At 63.0% G+C, this 22317-nt stretch overlaps 5 protein-coding genes across 6 annotated transcripts in view; 3 read left to right on the top strand and 2 right to left on the bottom strand.

Moving 5' to 3' along the window:
• Positions 1 to 50: 50 nt before the first annotated feature.
• MRPL43 (mitochondrial ribosomal protein L43) lies at positions 51 to 1021 on the bottom strand. Its single transcript, XM_015633662.3, has 3 exons — positions 855 to 1021; positions 437 to 549; positions 51 to 282 (listed from the first exon to the last, which is right to left on the bottom strand). The coding sequence occupies exons 1-3, from the start codon at positions 983 to 985 to the stop codon at positions 68 to 70; spliced, it is 459 nt and encodes a 152-aa protein (XP_015489148.1). The 5' UTR covers positions 986 to 1021; the 3' UTR covers positions 51 to 67.
• Positions 1022 to 1595: 574 nt separating this feature from the next.
• TWNK (twinkle mtDNA helicase) lies at positions 1596 to 6586 on the top strand. The gene is made up of 5 exons (XM_015633903.2): positions 1596 to 2881; positions 3383 to 3623; positions 4291 to 4398; positions 4731 to 4872; positions 5464 to 6586. The coding sequence occupies exons 1-5, from the start codon at positions 1621 to 1623 to the stop codon at positions 5716 to 5718; spliced, it is 2007 nt and encodes a 668-aa protein (XP_015489389.1). The 5' UTR covers positions 1596 to 1620; the 3' UTR covers positions 5719 to 6586.
• Positions 6587 to 8355: 1769 nt separating this feature from the next.
• LZTS2 (leucine zipper tumor suppressor 2) lies at positions 8356 to 14139 on the top strand. Its single transcript, XM_015633706.1, has 6 exons — positions 8356 to 8628; positions 9203 to 9271; positions 10308 to 10748; positions 11108 to 11623; positions 12151 to 12420; positions 12511 to 14139. The coding sequence occupies exons 1-6, from the start codon at positions 8371 to 8373 to the stop codon at positions 13186 to 13188; spliced, it is 2232 nt and encodes a 743-aa protein (XP_015489192.1). The 5' UTR covers positions 8356 to 8370; the 3' UTR covers positions 13189 to 14139.
• PDZD7 (PDZ domain containing 7) lies at positions 13998 to 21985 on the bottom strand. 2 transcript variants are annotated; one of them, XM_015633703.2, is made up of 17 exons: positions 21780 to 21985; positions 20734 to 21141; positions 20414 to 20554; positions 19857 to 20031; positions 19359 to 19535; positions 18999 to 19146; positions 18711 to 18771; positions 17838 to 18263; positions 17156 to 17359; positions 16928 to 16969; positions 16587 to 16744; positions 16316 to 16407; positions 16079 to 16170; positions 15911 to 15982; positions 15028 to 15522; positions 14656 to 14756; positions 13998 to 14514 (listed from the first exon to the last, which is right to left on the bottom strand). In XM_015633703.2, the coding sequence occupies exons 2-17, from the start codon at positions 20924 to 20926 to the stop codon at positions 14365 to 14367; spliced, it is 2727 nt and encodes a 908-aa protein (XP_015489189.1). In that variant the 5' UTR covers positions 20927 to 21141; positions 21780 to 21985; the 3' UTR covers positions 13998 to 14364. The 2 variants fall into 2 exon arrangements, with proteins under 2 accessions (XP_015489189.1, XP_015489190.1); XM_015633704.2 differs by lacking the exon at positions 16928 to 16969.
• Positions 21986 to 22207: 222 nt separating this feature from the next.
• The window catches only part of SFXN3 (sideroflexin 3), a 5003-nt gene continuing 4893 nt past the window's right edge, over positions 22208 to 22317 (top strand). The window contains exon 1 of the mRNA XM_015633708.1: positions 22208 to 22287. The gene's annotated coding sequence lies outside the window, so the exon portion shown is untranslated. The remainder of the gene's footprint in view (positions 22288 to 22317) is intronic.

Here is a 22317-nt window from a genome sequence, read left to right as displayed (position 1 = left end):
CATGGTGTAGCAGTGTCCTTATAAACGCAGGAGAAATGGATGCAGAGACGTGGGGTTGGAGGAGGCTTTACTGGGGCTGCAGGCGTGGGCCCTGGACGGTGAGGATGGAGGGTTTGTTGGTGAGGGGGTGCCACTGGCCCTGGACACTGGGGTTGTCAGTGTGGAAGGGCTTGCGGATGCGGATGATGTCCAGGCCGGACTGGTTGGCCATTTTGGTGGCTAGCTGCACGATCTCCTCGCTCGTCTTGCTGGCAATGAGCTCCTCCCGCACCGTCCCGTTCACTGCAGCAGAGCGAGGGCGTCAGGCCAGGATCCCCCCTCTCTGCAGCCTCCGAGGGGCAGCTGCCCCGGCACCGTCTGCACGGGGCAGAGGTAGCAGAGAGCCGGGACAGGGCAGGGAAACCCCCATCCCCTCCCCAAACCCCCCAGCACTCACAGTACTCGGCCCGCAGCACCGGGGCCGGGCCCGGGCCCGAGTGGGGGCTCACGTAGAGGACGACATCGGGGTGCTGCCGGGCGAAGTCCTGTGCCGCCTCCTCCACGAACTGCCTGGGGACCAGAGAAGGGACGAATCGCCATAGCCACTAGACCAGGGTTACCGTCCGCCCGTGCCGGGCCGCGGGAGGGGTCACAGCGCAGAATTTGGGGTGATGCCCCCGGTGCCGCCTTCCAGCTCCTGCCCCGTCTGGCGGGAGGCTGGGGGTCTCACCCCGCCGCTGCCGTGTGATCAGGGGCAGCAGCACTGTCCCTTCCCCACGCTGACAGGCCCACGGGAAGACCCGTCCTGCCAGTCAAGGGGTTCCCAGGCTCCCTCCGCCCCAGCCCCGGCAGTCGGGTGCTGCCCCCGGCGGTACCTGGCGCCGCGGGCGTCGGCCGCGGTGGGGCTGAAGAGGAGCTGCAGGCGCTGGAGCTGCCGAACGTAGCGGCCCACGCCGTTGTGCAGCACGGCTGTGAGGAACCGGCTGGGCGACCCGCGGCCCGTCATGGCTCGGCGCTCACCCGGAGCCGGAAGCGGCGGGAGGGGCGGGCCGGGCCGCCCCCGACCCCGCCGGGAAGTGACGCGCCGGGAGCGGGACGAGCAATGGCGGTGTCCGTGCGGACCCACGTGGGGGCTGCGGCCTGAGCGGCNCGGCGCCGTTTCCCCCGCAGCCGGGCGGGGGAGGAGGATGGAAACACCCTTCTACCATGATGATGTGTTGAGCGGCCTCGGCAGCGGCTTCGCCCCGTCCTCCGGCAGCAGCGGGCTCCTCCTGCCTTTCCCCGGCGGCAGCATGATGAAGAAGGACGCGCTCGGGATGGCCTTACCGGAACAGGTGGCGGCGGCGCTGAAAGCCCCCGGCGCGGCCAGCGGCGAGGCGCCGGGGCTGCTGGGCTCGGCCGAGCTGGGGCTGCTCAAGCTGGCGTCCCCGGAGCTGGAGCGGCTCATCATCCAGTCCAACGGGCTGGTCACCACCACCCCGACCAGCGGCCAGTTCCTCTACCCTAAAGCGGCCGCCTCCGAGGAGCAGGAGTTCGCCGAGGGTTTCGTCAAGGCGCTGGAGGACTTGCACAAGCAGAACCAGCTGGGCGGCGGCGCGGCGGGGAGCGGCGGCGGCGCGGGCGGGAGCCAGCGCGGCCAGGATGGCGCTGGTGCCCCTGCGGCCCGGCAGAGCCGCCAGCCGCCTCCTGCCGCTGCTGTGCGGGGGGGCCCGGAACAAGAGAGCTTCACTGAGCCCCGGGCCGCCGGGCCGCCTCGGCCAGCGGCGCTACAAGAAGGACGTGCTGCCCTCCCCCGACGGGCCCGCGCCCTCCGTCTCCATCACCGAGATCCGGCAGTACCTGCGGGCGCAGGACATCCCCTTCCACGATGGCTACAGCTGCCTGCACACCCCCAGCCTCTTCACCGGTGACCGCGAGGACCGGCCGCTGTCCCCCAATGCCCCGTTCACGCTCTTCATCGACAAGACCACGGGCAGCTTCCTGTGCACAGCCACCCTGGCCGAGGGCACCTGGCAGGACTTCCAGGCTAACGTGGAAATGCGGCTCCGTGGCATTACCCCCATTCCCCCTGCCAGCTCGGAGGAGATGGAGGAGGAAATGCGACAGGCTCGCGAGGATGCCCGCTGCATCTGGGAACGGGCTCTGCCGCTCTGGGAGCTGCTGGATGAGAAGGAGACCAAGGAGACCAAGGCTTTGTTTGGTATCTCCCAGGTGACAAATGCCACCTTGAAACGCTTCGCTGTGCGTTATTTGAGGACTGCCAGATCTCTGGTCTTCCCCTGGTTCAGCCCTCAAGATGCGACCCTGAAGGGTCTGAAGCTCTTGAGAGTGGAGAAAAAGGGGGGCACAATAACTTACGTGGAAGAGACTTTACCCCGCTTCGATTCCTATCGCAATCTTTTTGGGCTGCCTCTGATTGGCCGCCGAGACACAGAGCTGGTCTTAACTGGGTGGGAGCTGGATGCCCTGGCCCTGCACCAAGCGGCAGGAGTGGCCAGCCTGGCCCTGCCACGGGGGGCCAGCAGCCTGTCTCCCACCCTTCTCCCCTACCTGGAGCAGTTCAAGCGCATCACGCTGTGGCTCGGCGAGGACTTGCGCGCCTGGGAAGCTGCCAAGCTCTTCGCTCGCAAGCTGAGCCTCAAGCGCTGCTCTCTGGTGCACCCTGGCAACCTGCAGCCCCGGCCTTTGGAGGCTCTGAACCAGGGCCTGAACGTCACCAAAATCCTGCGTTCTGCCGTGCTTGCCAGCCACAAATCCATCATCTCCTTCCGGCAGCTGCGCGAGGAGGTGTTCGGGGAGCTGGTCAACACCGAGCAGGTGTCTGGCGTCAAGTGGGCACGTTTTCCCGAGCTCAACAAGCTCCTCAAAGGACACCGCAGAGGGGAACTCACCATCTTCACAGGTAACGGGCACAATGACCGGTGGACAGGGCGAGCAGAGGGGTCTTTGGTGGCTTCACCCTCCCTGGGGGTGGTGCTTCACGAGTCTTCCAGGTCTCTTTCTGCCCAAGGCTTTCGCTGAGCCTGTCTTGCGGGTATGTGAGAGGCTGGGGTGCATTCCTCAGATCGGTGGGATGGTGCATGCCAGAATGGTGAAGGGCTCCCTGCCTGGGGCAATGTAAGAAGTCCTGGGCTGTCCCTTACCCCTGTTCCCACCTGCCACCCTGAGCCCTCCTTGTGCTCACCCCACAGGCTGCCCAGCCCTTCACAGGGACCTGTGGGAGGCCATGCCCAAGTACTCAGGTGTGTAGTGTGGCACAAGAAATTTGTTTATGGTGTGAGTGCTGCAGATGGGCTTCTCTTACCCCTCTCCCTGGTGCTTCCACCTCTGAACAACTCTCCAACATGGTCAGCATGGGTCAGATCATCTCCCCCAGCTGATTCTCCTGTTGTCCTTGTACCAGGCCCAACAGGGAGTGGGAAGACCACGTTTATCAGTGAGTATGCACTGGACCTGTGCATGCAGGGCGTGTGCACGCTGTGGGGCAGCTTTGAGATCAACAATGTCCGCCTGGCCAAAATCATGCTGACACAGTTTGCTGGCCGGCGCCTGGAGGACCAGCTAGAGCTGTACGATGAATGGGCTGATCGCTTCGAGGAGCTCCCGCTCTACTTCATGACCTTCCATGGCCAGCAGAACATCAAGTATGGTCCTGCACCTCCATTCCCAGTGGCATTTATCCCTCACGGCATGTGCTGCAGGGCCTTGGGGATCTGGGGCTCTTCCCCCGCAGTGAGTCATAGATTTGGGGCTGGCAGGAGGCACATTGGGACTGTTCAAGTGTATGGGGACTGTGTGGCACCACCTGTGTTCCTCCTGTCACAGGAACTCTCAGACCCTCTCTCTGGGGTGGGGGTGAAGGAGGGGACTTGACCCTGTGCTAGGTGGCTGATCTGAAGTCAGCCTGTGCCCCTGGCAGGACATGTCCCGTCACACCCTGCTTACCTGCAGTGCTGTTGTTTGCTGAAGGAGGACAGGCACCTCCAACTCCTTTTATTCATCAGGCACTGTGGCACCTGCATGCATCCCTATATGCCCTGAGGACCCCTGTGGGCTGGGGGCATTGCAGGGCAGTAGGCAAGGGACTATGTGGGCACCAGCTGGGTCCTTCTGATCCCAGCTACCTTTACTGGGGGGTTGGGGCTGCACCTGCCATACAGTGGGGGAGATGTAGAGGTGGGATGTGCCCAGGTCCAATCAGGACCTAGCTTGGTACCTTCCAGCTCTTTCTCTGCATCCCTCTGCCTGGCTCAGCCTTCCCGTCCCTACCTCCACTGATTGCTGGAGCTGATCCTGCTCTCCCCTGCTCAGGACAGTGATTGACACCATGCAGCACGCGGTCTACATGTATGACATCACCCATGTGGTCGTCGACAATCTCCAGTTCATGATGGGACACGAGCACCTCTCTGTGGACAGGTATCCCTTCTCCAGTCTGATCCTTCCTTCCTCTGCCACCCTCACTGCTGGAGCTCTCCCTGTCACGCCAGGGGCTGGGGACCCACACAGGGTGTCACCTTTACTTCTGTCTGGCCACCCTGTTTCATTAAAGGGTAACCAGTGCCCTAGGGAGGAAGAAGTGAGAAGGTGTGAACAGGTTACCAACCATCCCTGCCATACCACATCCCTCTTCCCATGTGTGCTTGTTTGCCTCACGTTTCTGGGTGGTTTCTGTGGTGGGGATCAACACCTCACTGCCCCCTGCCACCGAGCAATGCCAGCCCCTGACCCCATTCTTGCTGCTGTGGCAGGCTCGCTGCCCAAGACTACATCATTGGTGCCTTCCGCAAGTTTGCCACAGACAACATGTGCCACATCACCCTGATCATCCATCCTCGCAAGGAGGATGATGAGAAGGAGCTTCAGACAGCCTCCATCTTCGGCTCTGCCAAGGTGAGCTGGGCCAGGATGGCCCTTCCTGTTCGTTCGGCACAGTGTATCCCCAGGAAGGGGCTAGTATATGTTGGGCAGTCATCCTCAGCTGCCATCAGCACCCAGGATCATCACTGGGAACCTAAAAATTGTGGGATGTCTCCCAGAGTCCTGATGCAGGCAGAGAGCAAACCCATTGTCAGCTAAAGCTCTGTTGGGGCTTTAGGTGCAGTTAATTAATACTCACTGACTGTGAGTGGAATGTAGTAGGAGATAATTAAAGAGGGAGGCAGGGATGGGGTGGGGATGGGCTCTCTGAGTACTCTGGTCTCTTCCGTGTTGCTGACCAACCCTGCAGAGGGGTTGGTCTCTGTGCACAACCCTTCTGTGATCCCATTTCCCCAGGGCTGTGGTGCAGGATGTGCCTGGTGGGTCAGTGGATGTTCCAGGGGAACATGAGGGGTTGGTGTTGGGGAGATGCTGGAGTTGCTGTGGCCTGGGGTGCCCTGTAAAAGGGTTTAAGGAGCTGGGGAGGCGTTTGTGAGCATCTCTGAGGCCTGTTGCTTTGGCAGCATTCCAAGCACCCTCCTGGAGATGTTTTCCTCTCCCCAGGCCAGCCAGGAGGCCGACAACGTCCTCATCCTGCAGGACCGTAAGCTGGTGACGGGGCCAGGGAAGCGCTACCTGCAGGTGTCCAAGAACCGCTTTGATGGGGATGTGGGTATCTTCCCACTGGAGTTCAGCAAGGCCTCACTCTCCTTCTCATCTTCCAAAAGCAAGGTCAGGCTGAAGAAGATGAAGGAGGAGAAGGAGATTTTAGCCAACAAAATCGTGGAGGGAGGCTCAGGAGCCTCCAAGAAGCCATGAGCCCAGCAGGTCTCTGCCTCAGTTCGTCTGGAGGAACAGAGACTAGTTCTGGCAGCCCAAGGCTGGAATATGCCAGCTCCTCTTCCCTGGGATCATGTACGATGCACCTCTGTGGCCCTTTCTCCTGCATGAACAAACCTCTTGAACACAAGGACAGTGTCTCTGAGATGGGGGACCACCATGAGAGGAGGAGTGGTCTCATCCTAGCGAAGAGTGAAGGGGAAGGTGCTTTGACAAACACTGGCTGCTCCGTGTTGGTGCTGAGTGCTGGGAGCATGGGGGGAGTGGAGGCAGAGTAAGGATGATGGTGGGGATGATCTGCCGTTCCGGGACTTGCATATCTCTGGACCTGGAGCAGGTTGTTAAATTGTGTCTAAAATGGAACTGAAATCCTGAACAGTCACTATTTAGTGACTGTTTAGAGGCAATTATGTAGAGGGACACGTAGTAGAAACGCCCCCTGTCACAAATGGGGTCCTGCGTGGGATGGAGCCAGCAAGGGAAAGATGCTGAAGGAAAGTGTGTGAGATTGTGGGTGGCTCATGCTCCAGGGTGGGAGCAGATGTTAATGGAACTCGCCAGTTCTACCTGCATGGCTGGCACCTGACCTGGCCCCCTTTGCTCAGGGTCTCCCAAACCCCTTTCTCTGGGTCAGCATCACCAGCAATAAAACCATGTGGGGAACAGTCCTTCCTTGCTCTGCTGGGTTTGGGGGGGTTGCTATACCCCCTGCCTTCAGGGCTGCAGGCAGCAAATACTGTGACATGACTAGTCCTAGCCATGGTAGGGGTGTCCATGGCTGGATTTTGGTCTAATCCCTTTGATTTTTTCCTCTTTCTAGTTTTATTAAAGTATAAATACGAGTGCCTTTTCTGTCTCTGTGTCTGGAGTACCCTGGGTCTGGGGAGGTAACTCTGGCCTGGGAGAAGGTGACCCCCTGACAATGTCCCTGCTGCACTGAGCATCCTGCCCCAGGCCTGGCACACCAGATTATTACCAACCTCCGTGCTGGGAATAGTTTTAACCTGAGCCATAATGAGGGCCCAGAGCAAGCAGGTGGTGCACACCCAGTCCCGGGTTTCCGGGGTGCACCAGCTCGCCTGGAGAGCACCCTTGGGTGCTGTCAGTGCAGGTGTGAGCACCCACAGGCAGGACGGGGGTGGAGGCCGAGGAGGGTCCTGGGGAAGCAGAGGTAAGGTGGCGGGGGAGTGGAGCTGGGTCAGGGTTCACATGGTGGTGTGGGTGGGGGATATAGGTTTCCACCCTCTATCCAAGGGTCACCTCTGTCTCACTGGCTTCCATTTGACCCAGTCTAGTTCAGGTGAGGTGCTGTCATGGGGCTCTAGAGTGGAAGTAAGGCAGTGGGATAGCCCAGGGCCCCATCTCCCACCTATCCCTCCATGGGCCCCAGAGGGGGTGAGGAAACTGAGCCTCTGAGGGGATCTTGGCTGATCCCAGACCCTGGGGGACAGGTGGTTTCTTGAGTTTATTTTACTCTTTTTTCCCCCATTTTGGGTCTCCACGAAAGGAGGGTGACAATAGCTGTAACAACTCATGGGGAGGGGTGGTGTGCCGTCAAGAGGAGCTGAGGCCCCCAGGCCCCTTAGCAGAGTTCTGGGCTCGCCAAATATTTGCGGAGGGGGCATAGTCTGGAGGGGTTTTCACCCCAGAGGCTTGGGTATACTTTGGAGCTGCAGAGCCCTGAGACGGGGGGCTTGTCTGGGGGAGAGAAGGGGATGAGCTCCGGGGATCCCCCGGAACGGACGTGACTGGGAACGCACCGGGTGAGGCTGCGGTGCCCCACGCACCCCTCATGCCCCAGCCCCTGCCCGGGGGGCGTGGCCCCGCGGGGGCGGAGCCGTTGGGGGCGTGGCCGCTCGGGGGCGGGGCCTGCTCGGGGCGGGGCCGGGGCGCGGCGCGGCGCGGGAGGCGGCGGCGGGGCCGCGGTGAGTGCGGGGGCCGGGCCGGGGGCGCCCGGGGGTCCCGCGGGGCCGGCGGGGCGCGGGGGCGCTCCGGGGAGTTGAGCGGCAGGGTGCTTCGGGGGGACCTGCCGGTGCTTGGGATGTTGTGGGGCCGGGCCCCCCAGGGCCGATTTGGGGGAGTGCGGGGACTGCGGGGGCAACGACGGCCCTGGAGCTCCGTGCGGTGCTTTGGGGATGTTTCGGGGGCACTTCGGGACGATCCTTCGAATGCAGAGGCCCAAGGGCTCTGTAGGGTAGTTGAGGGGGTCGCGGGGAACTTTAGGGGTGCTTCAGGGGCGAGCTATGGGGCAGTGCAGGCCTAGGCGCGCCGTGGGGCACTTTCGGGGTGTTTTGGAGCACTTTGGGGGTGGTTTAGGAGCACTTTAGGGGCGGTATGGTGCAGCAGAGGCCCAGAAGCGCCGTGAAGCATTTTAGGGGCGTCATGAGGAACTTTGGGGATGGTTTAGGGCAGTATGGGGGAGCTGTAGGGCAGTGGGGCCCACGAGCGCCGTGGGGCACTTCAGGGTGCTGTGGGGTTGGGATGGGTGGAAGCACCGTGGGATAGGCTTGGCGCTCTGGGGCTCAGTGGGGCAGCGGAAGGTGGGTGGGAGTGCTTTGGGCGGGCAACGGGGGCAGCATCTTCGAGGGAACCTCAGGATTGCCGGGGGCCTGGAGGGGGGCACAGCCAGGCATGGATGGTGTCCGTCCCACACTTGCTGGGTACGTGGGGAGGGACGGGGCTGACCCCGATCCCCCCTGCCCTGCGGTGGCCCTGAGATGCCGTCGAGGCACGGGGGTCCCCGGGGGCCCGAAATCCCCACAGCAGCTCAGGGTGGGGGTCTGGCTGAGCAGGGACCGAGTGTTCCCTTGCCATTTAGGGGTCGGAACGGTGGGATCCGGCGACGCTGTGCTGCGGCCGGAGTGGCTGGACGTGACGCCACCCCAGTTGGTGACTGGTTTTACTGGGTGGCTGGAGGCCGGGCTGGGCACTCCCTCCTTCCGCGGGCGGTGGTGGGACCCTCTCGGCATGCCGGGGGGCTGGGGTGAGGGAGAAGATGGAGTCTGTTCCCATCGCCTGCCTGGCGGGGCCCCAGCAGTGACCGTGTCCCCTCCAGGCTGTGAAGGGACCCACTGTCCCCAGGGCTATCCGTCCTCTTGACCTGCACATCCTGGGGGAGTTTTGCTGGGGTGGGGTACCGTGCCTTGTCTGGCTGGGCTGGGGGACCATCAGATGTCCCTTTGGTATTCCTGATCCCTGATTCCCATTCCTCTGGCAGCAGCAGGTCCCCAGTGGCGGGCTCTTGTCCCCACCACACTTCCCGGGGTGACCACAGCCCACCCTGGGTGCCAGCAGCAGCGCACCCGCCGCCGGGCGCCCCTGCCACCCTCAGTGCCACGCTGGCACCACCTGCCTTGGCCCTGCCGGCTAGGGGACTTGGGAGGGGAGGGGGCGGCGGGGAGCACGGGGGACCCTGCTGCCGTTCAGCGCCCTCACCCCCTCCTCTTCCTCCTCCCCGCTTCAGGGGCCGGCGGAGCCGTGTTCACGGTGCGGGGGCCCGAGAGGACCGGACGGATGGGCAGCGGCTGGCGAGGTGAGCGGAGCTCGGGGGGGGTCACCCACCTGCCCACCCAAGGGTATCCCGGGCGCGGTGTGAGGTCGCGGTGCCTGGGGACGGCACGTGCCGGTGGGGGTGACGGTGGCGGGGGGGTTGGCTCGCCGGCATCTCTCCCCTGCTCGCCCCTCCCCGGGCGCTGGCAGGCGGATTGATTTCAGGTGACAGCTCGGCGGGCGAGACCGTGCGGGCAGCGCCCCCCCCCCGCCCGCGCCCTGTGCCAGCCGCAGCCATGTGCGAGATGCGATGAGGCAGCAGGGGATGGATCCGGCCCGTCGGCCGGCTCCCGTCACGCGGGCGTATGGCGTGGGTTGGGGCAGGGGGAGTCACAGCAGAGACCGGCAGAGCCCCCCCAGCTGGAGGGGGTGGGAACAAGGCTCCGTGTGCTGGGGCTGGGAAAGAGCCTGGCGCCCACCTGGCAGCTTCCCCCTTGGTGGTCCTCTCCAGGGAACCCTGTGCCCCGCAGTGGATGGTTTGAGGTGGAAAGCAGGCTCTGTGGGGTCACTGCTGAGAAGTGGGGGCTGTGGGGAAGAGGGGGTGCCTGATCCTGGTGTGTGGGGCTGTCCATCGCTCTCTGTGAGGCTGCACTTGTGGGTGCCCATGGGGCAGACAGGCGGGCAGGCTGTTTGTGAGCCAGCTCTCTGTAGGCCTCTCGGGATTCGCCTCCGGTCCTGGCACGCTTCCCGTGGCAGGGTCACACCAGGGCACGGCATGAGGCAGGACTGCATTGCCACTGCCCTACAGTGCCACCAGCACCCCACAGCCCCTGGCAGCCCCAGGCTACTCCATTGGGGTGCTGAGGCCAACTTGGTGGTTGCTAGTACTACTCCCCCCAACTAATCCTGGTTTTGTTTTGGTTCATTTGTCATCTCCTTCTGCTCTTGGGCCAACCTTCACCTATAAGATTGTGGATGGTGACTGGGGACCTGGGGATGCCCCCATGCCCACCTGGGTGGGTGATGGGCCGCTGTTGTCAGTGCCCATGGCTCTGATGTCCTGTCTCCCTTGCTTGCAGGCTGCCCACGCGCCCCTGCCTGCCGGGGGCCCCCCCGCCATGGCCATTGTGCAGACGCTGCCAGTGCCCCTTGAGGCCGTGTCTGAGGGGGCCACACAGCTGCGTGCCACCACCCGCTCACCCCCTGCCGCCATGGGCAGCGTGGGCAGCCTCCTGCCTGCCCGGCCTCGCCACGACTGCACAAGTGATGGGGACCCTTCTGCTGCCTCCTTCTGCAAGCAGGAGGGGCTACTCCGAGCCACACCTGAGGAGCCCCGTGTGTCTGTGCCCGGTGTCACCCACTCCTATGCCAATGGGGGCTTCTGTGGCGACTGGCTTGATGCCTCCTCCCCTGCCAGCCCCTGTAGTGACTCAGATGATCTCCGTGATGACCAAGCACCAAGTGGTCACCTTCGGGGGCCGCCCCCCAAGCTTGTACCTGTCTCTGGCAAGCTGGAAGAGGTAGGGGGGGCAGCAGCAGGGTGGGTGGGTGTGTGCTGCAGTCTTGACTTTACACCATGTGCCACACTGGGACTGTTGGCTCAGATGTGTGAAATGGGGTCATATGGCCACACTTCTGGTGTCCCTGGGGAAGTGGAAATCCCTGTGCTCTTAATGTCCCCTCCATCATGCCAAGGGTGTTTGGGGAGCTCACCTGTACACCCATGGAAAGGTGATGAAGTGGGTGGTGACTGGCTTCTGTCTTCTTTTGGGTGTGAAGACATCGGGGCTGGGGGCACCCACTGTAACATTCCTAGGCAGTCCTTCTTGGGGCTGGTGGGTCCTCCTCAACCCCTCACTCTCCCCTGTTTTCCTGGCAGAATGTGGAGAAGACCCTGATCCGCCCCATGGCCTTCAAGCCAGTGGTATCCAAGCTTCGGAATGCCCAGCCAGGCACGCGCCTGGGGCTCTCGGAGAGCCAGGTGAGCCTCACCCACTTGCTGGGTGTTGAGAAGCCTGGCTCTCTGAGCTGCCGTGCCAGCACCCTCTCGGACTCAGGGCGCAACTCCCTCTCCAGCCTGCCCACTTACAGCACGGGTTGCAGCCAGCACCCAGAGGTGGGTGCCCTGCCGACCACCCCCCATGGCCCCCTCGACCCTCCGGGGGGCTGCCGGCCCTCCAACTCGGACAGCGGGCGCTCATCCTCCAGCAAGAGCACAGGCTCGCTGAGTGGCCGGGGCCGGCCCTCCTCGGAGAGTGGCTCCTGTGGGCGCTCTCCACTGCCTGGCGAGGAGGCCATGCTGGTGCGGGAGCTGGAGGACAAGCTGCGGGAGAGGGAGGCTGAGCTGCAGCTCCTGCGTGACAGCCTGGATGAAAACGAGGTGGCCATCTGCCAGGTATGTCCCTGGTGTCTGCATGTCCTGTACCTGTCTCCCTCCCTGGAGACAGGTGTGGACATACCCTCTGGTTGGGAGTAGGAACCCACTTTGGGGATCTGATACAGACCCTTGCAGGGGGATACTTTCTCCTGTGGGTCTGGGTATGTGGGTTTTTCCCACCAGTTGGGTGGTCCTATGTAGTCCATGGGGGAGCCTTGTATGGCCCTTGGAACCAGTTGTACAGACTAGGGTGCCTTATCTTGGGATGCCCGTTTTTGAATGAGACTGAGACCTGTGGCTTCTCCCTGCTTGTGATGGAGCTGGAGAAGTCCTATAGGCTCTGGGGGTGCTAACATGGGGGGCCCATTATGCAAAAGGATAGGGGAGCACAGGGAGGTGTGTACCACCACATTACACTCTTCCTGGACCCTTCCTTCACGTGGGGGAGGTGCTGCCCCTTCCCTGTGATGCCCATCTTGGAGATAGCAGGTGAAGTGGGAGGGTGCCATGCTGCCCTCCCAGCACCTGTGCATCCCCTGGCCCAGGTGTTTGAGGAGAAGCAGCGTCGGTGTGAGCAGGAGCTGGAGGGGCTGCGGCAGCGCTGTGCAGCCCAGGCACGGCAGGCAGCCCATGCAGCACATCGGGGGCAGCAGGTCCTGCAGCTCCAGGTGCTGCAGCTGCAGCAGGAGAAGAAGCAGCTGCAGGAGGACTTGACCCAGCTGCTGCAGGAGCGTGAAGTGTTGGAACGTCGCTGTGCCTCCTTCCAGCGGGAGCGCACTGAGCTGGCACCCCGGCTGGAGGAGACCAAGTGGGAGGTGAGTCATCCAGCAGTGCCAGGCATATCAGTGGGTGCAGGCTGTGGCTGGGGGGTCCCGGCCAGCACCTCAACCCCATCATCCCCACAGGTGTGCCAGAAGTCGGGGGAGATCTCTCTGCTGAAGCAGCAGCTGAAGGAAGCACAGGCAGAGCTGGCGCAGCGGGGCGCCGAGCTGCTGGGGCTGCGGGCTCAGCTGCGGGAGGCGCGGGCGCAGCTGCAGGCGGGCGAGCGGCGGGTGCAGGGGCTGCAGGAGGCCGCCCGCCTCAAGGCGCTGGAGCTGGAGGTCTGTGCCAACGAACTGCAGCGCCGCAAGAGCGAGGCCGACCTCTTCCGCGCCAAAGCCGGCCGGCTCGAGCAGGAGGTGGTGGGGCTGCGGGAAGCTGCCCGCGGTCGATGCCCACCAGGCACTGGTGAGGGGTGCCCCCCACCTGGTGAAGGATGCCCCCCAGCCAGCGAGGAGCTCCGGGGAAGCGTGGGCCTGCGGCGCCAGCTGGAGCGGCTGCGTGCAGAGGTGGCCCTGGAGCGGCGGCGTGGGCAGGAGCAGCGGGATGCCTTCGAGCAGGAACGTGGCACGTGGCAGGGCGAGAAGGAGCGGGTCATCCGCTACCAGAAGCAGCTGCAGTACAGCTACATCCAGATGTACCGGCGCAACCGGCGGCTCGAGCAGCGGCTCCAGCATCTCCGGCTTCAGGGCGAGGACTCCCTGCCCGAGCCCTGTGACCCACCTGACCCGCCCTTTGAGGAGATAACAGCCACCGAGATCTGAGATGCTGCCTGCCCTTGCCCCATGCTTGGAAGGCTGAAGGGGCCTCCAGCCCCTGTGATTTTGGGAGCTGTGAGGCTGTGGGGGACCCCTGCTCTTGTTCTGCTCTGCAAACTGCTGCCACTGTGAAGAGGGGCAGGGGAAACCACAGGCGCTGCCCCCTCCCCAGCGCTGAGGTCTTGGGGCAAGGGTGTATCAGTGCCCACAGTGAGGGGTGCCTGTGAGAAGTGGGGTCAGGTGGATGCTGAGTCCTGGCCTTGGGGCCGCCCGGAACTGGTTTCTGCTGATCCTCTTAGCTCCTGGGGATTAGCAATGCTGGCTTCAGCCAGGGTCACCTTGGGCAGGGGGAGGGCTGACTTGTCCCCTCCCTCTCATCCCTCCTGGCAGTGTCACCCAGTCACTTGGTGTGTGCCCTGTCTCTGCCCATGCCAGCGTCCCTCATGCCCCTTTGTGTGTTTGTCAGGGAATTTGTTTCTGTGCCATTTTAAATAACTCTATTTTTATAGGACCTACCAAAACATATCACCCTCTCCCAGCTCACACCTCACCAGTCTATGCCCCCTCACCCCTGCCACAGGGCAGCTTGCCCTCAGTGCCTTTCCCATGCTCTTGCCCCCAGCATCCCTCTGTTTCTCCCCCAAAAAAGCCCATGCCTGTGTGATGCCCAGCCTGCCAGGGGAGAGGGGTGTGGGGCTCCATGTGCCAGCTGGTGACACCCTGGGGACATCCCTGGGGATGGGCAGAGTTGGGGAGGCCCTGCTGGGCACCCGGGGCGGGGATCAAACCAAAGGAAAAGTCTGGCTCTGCCCAGCTGTGGCTTGGTCACCCCTGGCTCCAGGGGGGGATTTTTGTACTTTATTTCAGTCGTGTCTCGTTCCCAGAGCCTGGCTCGTCCGTGTACCACCCGGAAACGGCAATTAAAAACAAGCCCCTGGCTGTGGTTTTTTTTCAGGACTCTGTCTGTGTGTCCAGAGCAGGGTCAGGGACCACTTGTCCTTCTCCTGTGTTGCCAGTGCTGCCCTCCCTTGGGTCCTGCAGTGGGCAGCTGCTCCATGCCCCTGGGGCAGGTCTGGCTCTCACACCCTCTGGCTGCACTGAGACCAGCCACAGCTCGGTGCAGGAATGAGCCATCTGTCTCCTCTGGAGCACAGCATGGCTCCTCGAATAGGGGCTGCAGCATCACTCTGGTGGTGGTCCAGGCGCCCGCACCACCAGCTCCATGGGCTCCTTGGCTTTGTTGCGGTAGGCCTGGCGGATGATGTCCACAGCCCTCTGGTGCGTGACATTCTGCAGGCTCTCCCCATCCACCGACACCAGCTCCTGCCCAGCCTGGGTCCCAGAAGGAAAGGCCACAAGGTGAAGCACAGCTACCTTTGGGCTCCCAGGGGACTGCCAGCAACCCAGTGGCATCAGGGGATGGGAGTGTCTGGATGTCTGCCCAGCCCCTGGCATGTGCTAGGACCCCCATACCTTGAGGATGCCACTGAGGAAGGCAGCTCCACCAGGGAAGATCTTCTCAATCTTCACCACTGGCTGCGCCCTTGACTCAATACCTCCAGAGATGCTGATACCTGCAAGGGAGCCATGAGACCCTCACACATGGGTAGACTGTGACTTCCACCCACTCCCCAGCATGGCATCACCTTCCCCTGGGGAGCTGCACCTCTGTCTTGCCCTATTTTTGGTAGGTCCTACAGAATGAGGGACCGGGGCAGGGACAGCTCTTCCTCCCCATTTCTCATTGGAGGAACGCTCTGGGGTTTGCCCCTCGCCAGGGGGCTGCCACCCATCCCACTGATGCTGGTGCCAGAAGCGTCCTCACCCCACCCATGTGCCACCCACCTAGCGAGTGCTTCAGCTTGGAGAGGGTGACAGTGAGCAGATGATACTCTTCCTCCTCTTCTTCCTCCTTGCCAACATCTTCGGGGCCATTGGTGGCTGCCCCAGCCCTTGCCTCACCCCCTGGCCCCCCAAAGAGAGGGCCAAGAGGGGGCCGTGCCCGCTGGGCCTTCCCCAGCACTTCAGCTTCTCTGCTGGGCGCTGTCCTGGGGGGCTCCTTGCGCCAGGTGGCCCGGGGGCTGCGAGAGTGCCCATGCCCCTTGCCAGGGGGAGGCTCAGCCAGCAGCCAGTTGGGGGGGCGAGGGCCAAGGGTGGGTAGGGGCCGGCTGGCAGAGGCATAGGCATCCACTGGCACGTCAGGGAGTGGGGTGTAGGTGCGGGGGTGAGGCCGGCGGGGGCTGGGGGAGGCTCTCGGACGGGCTGGGCTCGCCTGCTGCTCCCCAGCTTCCTCCGGCTCTGGGGTCCCTGCTGGCTTCAGCAGGAATCCGCCCCGATAGTCTGCAAAGAGAGGGGCTCAGGGATCTCCTCAGGGACCCACAGCCCTGCTCCCTGGGACCCCTGCCACATAGACCTCCCATGAGTACCTCAAAGCCCTAGGTCCTTTGCCACCTAGGGCCCCAGATCTTCCTCATTTAGGGACCTCTAGACACCCCAGTTCTCTGCAAGCACTCCATGTCTTCCTCCCCAAGATCTCTGGATCTAGCACCCAAGATCCACAGATTGTGCTGCTCCCAGTCTTCCCAACACCCAAGGACACCAAATGCCTTCTTCTCTGGGAGCCCCTGCACTCAGGTATCCCAGGTTCCTTTCTCCTCCCCCAAACTCCCCCCACCCCATTCCCACTGGGCAGTTTGGTGTCCAGGCAGACTCTACAGGTGGCACTTACCAGGCACTGGTGTGATGAGGTGTCTCTTGGGGGGGACGTCATGGTGGGCCGGGCGGAGGGCAGGTGAGCGCACTGCAGTCAGGGAGAACCCCCAGTCACCTCCTGAGCTGCACCCACCCTTGACCATTCCCTTCCCCCAGTCAAGGCCCCTGGGGGGCTGGGATCTACCTGAGCGGCTCTTTAGGGCATCAAAGGCTTCCAGCTCCAGGGGCATCACCATGCTGTCAAACCTGCCCAGGTCTGTAGGGGCCACCACACTCCTGCCAAGGCAAAAGGGTGGGGACGGGTTGTAGCAGCCTTTGGGGTGGAGTGTAATCAGGGCTGAGGAGCATGTGTGAGGCTCCACGTCAATCACACCAGGATGGGCAATATTGGGGTTCCCAGATATTTCCTAGCATCACTCACCTCACATCCCGCAGCAGCAGGACCTTCTCGGGCCGGTCCAGGATGGCCAGCAGTGGCCGCACCAAGTCCTCCACGCTGCCCTCATGCAGGTACTGCGGGCACAGGAGGGGGATCAGTGGACAGATGCCCCCTCACCCACTCCTTGGTTTACCTCCCAGAGTTAAGCACAAGGTGCTGACCACGGCCCTGGGATGCAGGAGCTTTCCAGGGATTAGCCCAGGGTCAGTGCTGCCCAGTGCTGCCCTGCCTGCATCCTGCCTTTGGTGCGTACCCGGGTGCAGTGGCGGAGCACGGCCGTCACCTCATCGGGGCTGAGGAGACGTGCAGCAGTGTCCTGGATGTGTGGGAGCCGGGCCTCAGGGTCGCTGCCGTTGGGCTGCAGGGTGGCAATGCCCATGGGGCCCAGGATGCTGGCACGCCGGCTTTTCTCTGGGGAGGCACAACAAGGAGGGGTGGCCAGCGGGGCAAGGACTGCCCCAGCCAGCCAACTCCTCATTCCCCCTACCCCAGCAGCTCACTCCACACCAGAGTGGGACAGACACAAGCAGTGCAGGGCCAGGTGCATGCAGAGCCTGCCCCACATCCCCCCAGGCACACGGGCACCCCCGTTACCCCGCTTCAGGCTCCGGATGACAAACTTCTGCACAGCGCCTACTGCAAGGGAGATGGAGAGCGGTGAGTGCCCAGGGCAGACAGCAGCGTCAGCACCCACTGTCAAAACTGCATGCTTGGGGAACCCCTCCCTACACCCCCTTCATGTGAGGGATGCCACAACAGGCCCATAGAAAGGGGAACAGTCCCAGGTCGAGTCCCTGTCTGCCCTGTCACCCAGGCTGATACCTCTCTCCCCATCAGAGCGCCCTGGGGACTTGGCGCGTGCCCGGCGATCAGAGCCAGGGGCCTCCTGGCTAGGGGGGGCCCAGCTCTGGCTGGTGGCACGGCCCCCCTTGAAAAAGAGGTTGACAAGGGTCTTGGAGCGGTGCAATCCTGGGGGAGCTCCCCGTGCCCCTTGTCCCTCTGGCTTCTCCTTCTTCCGCTTCTCCTCTGTGGACAGAGAGAAGGGGGTGTTAGAGTGGAGAGCTGAGGGGATGCCACCCCAAATCTTCTCTGGGGGCAGGGAACTTTGGGGGATTGGAGGGGCTACTGGGAGACACTGACTGGAAGAGTCCTTCTGTGGGGTGCAGTGGATCACCAGAAGCCATGGGACTGGGCTTTGGGCTGCCTGGCAAGTCCCAGGGACAGAGCTGGGGCTATGTGGGGCTATAGGATACCCAGGACTGGTGGCCAGAGGGCCATATGGGCTTTAGGGTGCTAGGGTAGGGACCAAGATGTTTGCTATAAGCCCAGGAGTGGAGGCCAGGTATCCATGTGTGTCAGGGACTAAAGGATGCTTGAGTGGGTGACAGGCTCTCCACATGGGGCAGGGCCTGAGCTGTGGCACTCCCAGGGCTGGGTTGCAGGGTTGGAAGGAGACTTCAGCCAGGGTTGAGTCCCATGTGTGGGGCTGTGCCCCAGTGCCTACCAGCGACAGTGAGGTCACTCTGGGAGCGTGTAATGGGCTGCCGTGGCCGGCTCAGTGCCAGCAGAAGCGCCGTTTTGGGTGAGTGTGTGAAGGTCCGGCGTGGGTGGGTGCCGGGAGTCTCGCGGCTGCCCTGGCCCCGGATGGCCGTGTCCCGCAGCAGCTCGGGGGGCCGCACTGTGCGCCGTGTCTCCGGCAGCCCCTCGGCGGCTGGCTCGGTCTGCATGGCCCGCTCGGCACGTTCCCGCACCCAGCCCCGCCGTGGGCCGTCCTCCGTGGAGATGGCCACATCCACAGTGCGGGCTGGGGGCACTGGGGCAGCTGCCCCCAGCCCATTCACTGCCCCTGGTGCTGGTCCTGAAGAGTAGGAGGAGATGGAGGAGCTGGTTTCTGACGTCTGAGCCAGCTGTTGCAGCTGCCCGTTGGTCACTGCAAAGGCACAGCAGGGACACACTGTGACACATTGTGGGCCACCTAGAGCTCCACTTTGCTCCCTCCCAAAGACAGCAGACGTGAAGAACCTGCAGGGCCATGGGGACCAGTGGGCTGCTGGCCATTGCATAGGGATCATCTCTCCAAGAAAGAGGACACGTAGGATGCTATGGGATCACAGGGACCACAAGGCTGCTGGCCATGGCAGGAGGCACTTCATGCCTCCTCCAAGGATGGGGGACAGGTGGGACCTTGTAAGTCCATTGGACCTGTGGGTATGCTAACAGTGGCACAGGGAGATTGCTGCTGCCTCCAAGGCCTTGGGAGCCCTTGGCCTGCGGACCTTCTCCCTCCCTACAGTGGTCAGATATCACTCTCATAGTCCCAGCCCCACTGTGCCCCAGCCCAGTGCCCCTGCCAGTACCCGCGTGGCACTGTACTTACAGCGACTGAGCCAGCAGTACTCGGCCACCAGCTCCTTGTAGGCAGGGAACCGGCCTGTCTCCTAGACACAGGGGTAGAGAACAAGGGGTTCAGTGAGTGCTGGCTGCCCCAGCAAACTCGATCTGGTGCCAACCATGAATAATGCATCCCCCCCCCCCCACCCGCCTGAAACCCAACCAGGCAGCAGCTGCACCAGCCCCCGGCACTGGGCTGAGCAGGGGCAGTGCCAGTGAAGGGACATGCCAACTCCTGCCTCACTTGAGGGTCCATGGGGTAGGGTGTGGGTACCTTGATCGTGAGCATGATGTGAGTCTGCCCCTTGAGCACCTCCACTGCCTTGCTATGGCTTATGTCTTCAAACTTGACTCCATTGGCTGCAAGGACTTGGTCTCCCACTCGAATGCCGTTTTGCTCTGCCAGCCCGCCGGGGTCCACCCTAGGGAAGCAGGGGGGGCAGGATAGGGCCAGGCCCTTGCTGGAGTCCTGCTCCTGCCCCACACCTCCACTTGGGTGGCCCTGTGGCTCTACACCCATGGTGGTAATGCCCAGTCTTCTGAGAGTGGAAGGGCTCAGCCAGAGAGGAGGGGCCGAGCCCCAGCATGGGCACGGCAGAGATGGGGCTGTCACAACCCCTTCATGCAGCCGTACTTGGAGACGTAGATGCCGAGGCCGAACTCTCTGCCACCGCGGATGTTGAAGCCCAGGCAGTAGTCATCAGAGGTGGTGTAGAGGTGGACGATACGTCGCAGCCCATCCTCGGAGCCGCTCTCCGATGGTGTCGAGCCACTTTTCTCTACTACCAGGCGCCTGTTCACCACATCCACCCTGGAGCATGGGTACATGTAGGTGGTCTCAGGGATTTGGCTCTTGTCCTCCAGCCGGATGACCATTGGTGACACCCAGTGCAGAAGAGTGATGGGGATATGGGGGAGGTACAGGATGGGGCTTGCACCCGCTCTACCTGCTCCAGACCTTCCTATCCCACCTTGGTCTCTCCCTACCTTTGCCAGGGACTTCTGACACCACTCCACCCTGGGGGTCCCCCAGGGATCCTCCCTATTGCCCAGAATCCCCCACCAACCTCCCCCAGCATCCTCTCCACGGGGTTGGGTTTTGGGGTGCTGGCATGGGAAATGCCCTGCTCACCACGCCGTCTTCTCCTTGGAGAACTTGATTCCTGGCACACGACCCATCCGCCGGACCACCATGCGGAGGCGGTTGTTGCCGGTGAGGACCTTGACAGCGCTGCTCATCGTGATGTTCTCCAGGCTCACACTGTTCACCTCTGTGATCTTATCACCGACACACAGCCCAGCCTGCTCTACAAGGGACATACAGCTCATCTGGGCACCTGACTTGGTGCCATTGTTTGACATTCCCTCCCTCAATGTCTCCTCAACCTGATCTGAACCCCTTGAGAACAGAGGCAGGGGTGCCTGACAATTGCACTGAGTGGCTTGTCACCTTGCTGCAGCTTGGGCATGGAGCTCAGAGTCATTGGCACAGGGCTGTCGACTCATGTGTCCTGCTCTTCACTTTGGGCAGCCTGCAAATCTCACGGCCAACGGCAGCAGGGAGCATGGTGGCTTTCCACCATGAAGGGTGACGTTGGCACTGTGATCCCATGTCACTGGGAGCTCCTTGAGGGGGTGTTGCTGGCATGTGCCTATGTTCACTGGTGTCCCTCACTCTGACCCTCTTACCAGCAGTGCTCCCCTCCTCCACTTTGCTGACAAAGATGCCCAACCCATGCTCGGAGCCGCCACGGACACTGAAGCCCAGTTTGCCGTCCACGCTCTTCTCCACTGTGATGGCATTGATGACATCGCTCTCGTTGCTGCTGGCTGTGGGGACAGGGGAGCAGATAAGTCACACATGCGGCATGTGAGTAATGGCAAGGGGTGTCTCTCTTGCTGGGAACATCCCCAGTCCCAGGACAGCCCTCCCTGCCCCTAGACCCAGGAAATTCAGCCATTGGGGCCCTCTTGGCCATGGGGGTGTGAGTCTGGGACACCCCACGCACCTTCGATGGGAGCATTGATGAGGATGACACGGCCCATGGGGGAGGCGGCACGGCTGCTCCGGGTGGTCCCATTGAGCAGGCGGCTCTGCTTGCTGAGGAGGTAGCGGGGAGCCAGGCTGGCTTCACTGCTGGAGCTCAGTGACCGGCTGCCTGTCGTCATCCCTGACAGCACTGCGTCCCAGTCCTGGGCCATGGTGGTGCTGGGCACTCCGGTGTCCCGGCGTCTGGCTCAGGGCTGGCTGTGTCCTCACAGGGCCAGGGCTGCCCGTCAGCCAGCAGGGGACATGGCATAGTCCAGCAGCACATGCCCGGGCCTGGGCACCGCTCTTTTTTAGCAGTGCAATGCTGAGGGCAGCTGGCCTGGGTACTCGCTGCTGGCAAGACAGGTCCCAGGCACAGCAGCACAGCCTGAAGGGACAAGAAGCTCTGTGACCCCCTCTTAAGCCTGATCCCTGCCCATCCTACAGTGACCCGAAGATCAAACTATCACACAGCTTCTGGGTACTACCATGGGGGTGTGGGCACAGGCTGCCCTGTGCTGGGGTAAGGATGCTAGGGTGGAAAAGAGCTCTCCCTGGCAGCGTAAATCCGGAACAGGAGATGCAAAGGGGCTTTACCCGACAGCGTAAATCCAGAAAGGCTCCAGAGAGGGGACACAGGGACATCAACTTTATGCTAGAGAGCAGGAACTGATCCCTCTGGCCATTCCCCATCCTGCCTGGAGCCCCTCAGAATTCCCAGGGCCATGCGGCTGGAGATGGGTGCACCAGTCCCCAAGACAGTTCCCGAGGGGATTTTCCAGGCGTGGGTGAAACGCCACCACAGTGCCCCCCCACTTCATTCCCCGCTCGCCCCAGCCTGACCTCAATAAATAAGTGATAGCCCCGGCTCCGGGGATACGCCGGTATCCCCGCCGCTGCCAGCCCCCCACAGCGCCCACCCATTATCCCCCACCAGCAGCAGAACGCGGATACCACCTCCCCGAAGGGGCGCGGGGGACCCCCTACCGCCGTCCCTCCCTCCCCCCCGCCCCGTGCCCTCCTCACCTGTCCCCATGGTGCCACCTGCGAAAGAGACACCTGGCAGCAGCGCGGGGGGGAAGGCGCGGCCGGGGGGTTGCACCGCCTCCTGCCCCCCCGGCCGCGGGGATTGGCTTTCCCCGTGGGACCGGAGAGGCCATCGGGCGCGGGAGCTGTCAATCGAGAGCGGCCGGGGCTGGCCTTGCAGCCGGCGGGGGGGGGCAGTCCCGCGGGTATCCCCCGGGAGGGGGTCCGGGGGCGCGTCCCCCCTCGAGGCTGCGTGTGGCAAGGGATGTGGTGTCCCCTCTGACCTCCTCCCTTAGCGCAGAGCATCCCGGGGGCACACAGGGGAAACTGAGACACGGTCAGGGGAGGAACGGTGTCGCGTCCCCCCGCTTCGCTCACTCCGGTGACGCGAGCCGGTATCCCCCCGTGTCCCCCATCACGGGGGGCATCGCCTCCAGCCCGGGCCAGCCGTGACCCCCCGGCGGGGCCCGGCGCCGCCAGCGCGAACCCGACACCGCGGCGGTTTCAGGTGATGCGCGGCGGCCGCGGGGACTGCGGG

Source organism: Parus major, chromosome 6 (assembly GCF_001522545.3).
Source record: "Parus major isolate Abel chromosome 6, Parus_major1.1, whole genome shotgun sequence".
NCBI classification, from domain to species: domain Eukaryota; kingdom Metazoa; phylum Chordata; class Aves; order Passeriformes; family Paridae; genus Parus; species Parus major.
This window is presented reverse-complemented; position numbering and strand designations above follow the sequence as displayed.

What these genes read in the sequence shown, in the direction of transcription:
- MRPL43 (XM_015633662.3), bottom strand. Translation starts at nt 985, where the DNA reads ATGACGGGCCGCGGGTCGCCCAGCCGGTTCCTCACAGCCGTGCTGCAC. An exon ending in GCCGACGCCCGCGGCGCCAG is followed by an intron (nt 550 to 854) that starts GTACCGCCGGGG and finishes TCTGGTCCCCAG; the next exon opens with GCAGTTCGTGGAGGAGGCGG. An exon ending in GGTGCTGCGGGCCGAGTACT is followed by an intron (nt 283 to 436) that starts GTGAGTGCTGGG and finishes GCTCTGCTGCAG; the next exon opens with TGAACGGGACGGTGCGGGAG.
- TWNK (XM_015633903.2), top strand. Translation starts at nt 1,621, where the DNA reads ATGGCGCTGGTGCCCCTGCGGCCCGGCAGAGCCGCCAGCCGCCTCCTG. An exon ending in CATGGCCAGCAGAACATCAA is followed by an intron (nt 3,624 to 4,290) that starts GTATGGTCCTGC and finishes TCCCCTGCTCAG; the next exon opens with GACAGTGATTGACACCATGC. An exon ending in GAGCACCTCTCTGTGGACAG is followed by an intron (nt 4,399 to 4,730) that starts GTATCCCTTCTC and finishes CTGCTGTGGCAG; the next exon opens with GCTCGCTGCCCAAGACTACA.
- LZTS2 (XM_015633706.1), top strand. Translation starts at nt 8,371, where the DNA reads ATGGATGGTGTCCGTCCCACACTTGCTGGGTACGTGGGGAGGGACGGG. An exon ending in GATGGGCAGCGGCTGGCGAG is followed by an intron (nt 9,272 to 10,307) that starts GTGAGCGGAGCT and finishes CCTTGCTTGCAG; the next exon opens with GCTGCCCACGCGCCCCTGCC. An exon ending in ACGAGGTGGCCATCTGCCAG is followed by an intron (nt 11,624 to 12,150) that starts GTATGTCCCTGG and finishes CCCCTGGCCCAG; the next exon opens with GTGTTTGAGGAGAAGCAGCG.
- PDZD7 (XM_015633703.2), bottom strand. Translation starts at nt 20,926, where the DNA reads ATGGCCCAGGACTGGGACGCAGTGCTGTCAGGGATGACGACAGGCAGC. An exon ending in CTCGGCATCTACGTCTCCAA is followed by an intron (nt 19,147 to 19,358) that starts GTACGGCTGCAT and finishes CTGCTTCCCTAG; the next exon opens with GGTGGACCCCGGCGGGCTGG. An exon ending in TCCTCAGTGGCATCCTCAAG is followed by an intron (nt 14,515 to 14,655) that starts GTATGGGGGTCC and finishes TCTGGGACCCAG; the next exon opens with GCTGGGCAGGAGCTGGTGTC.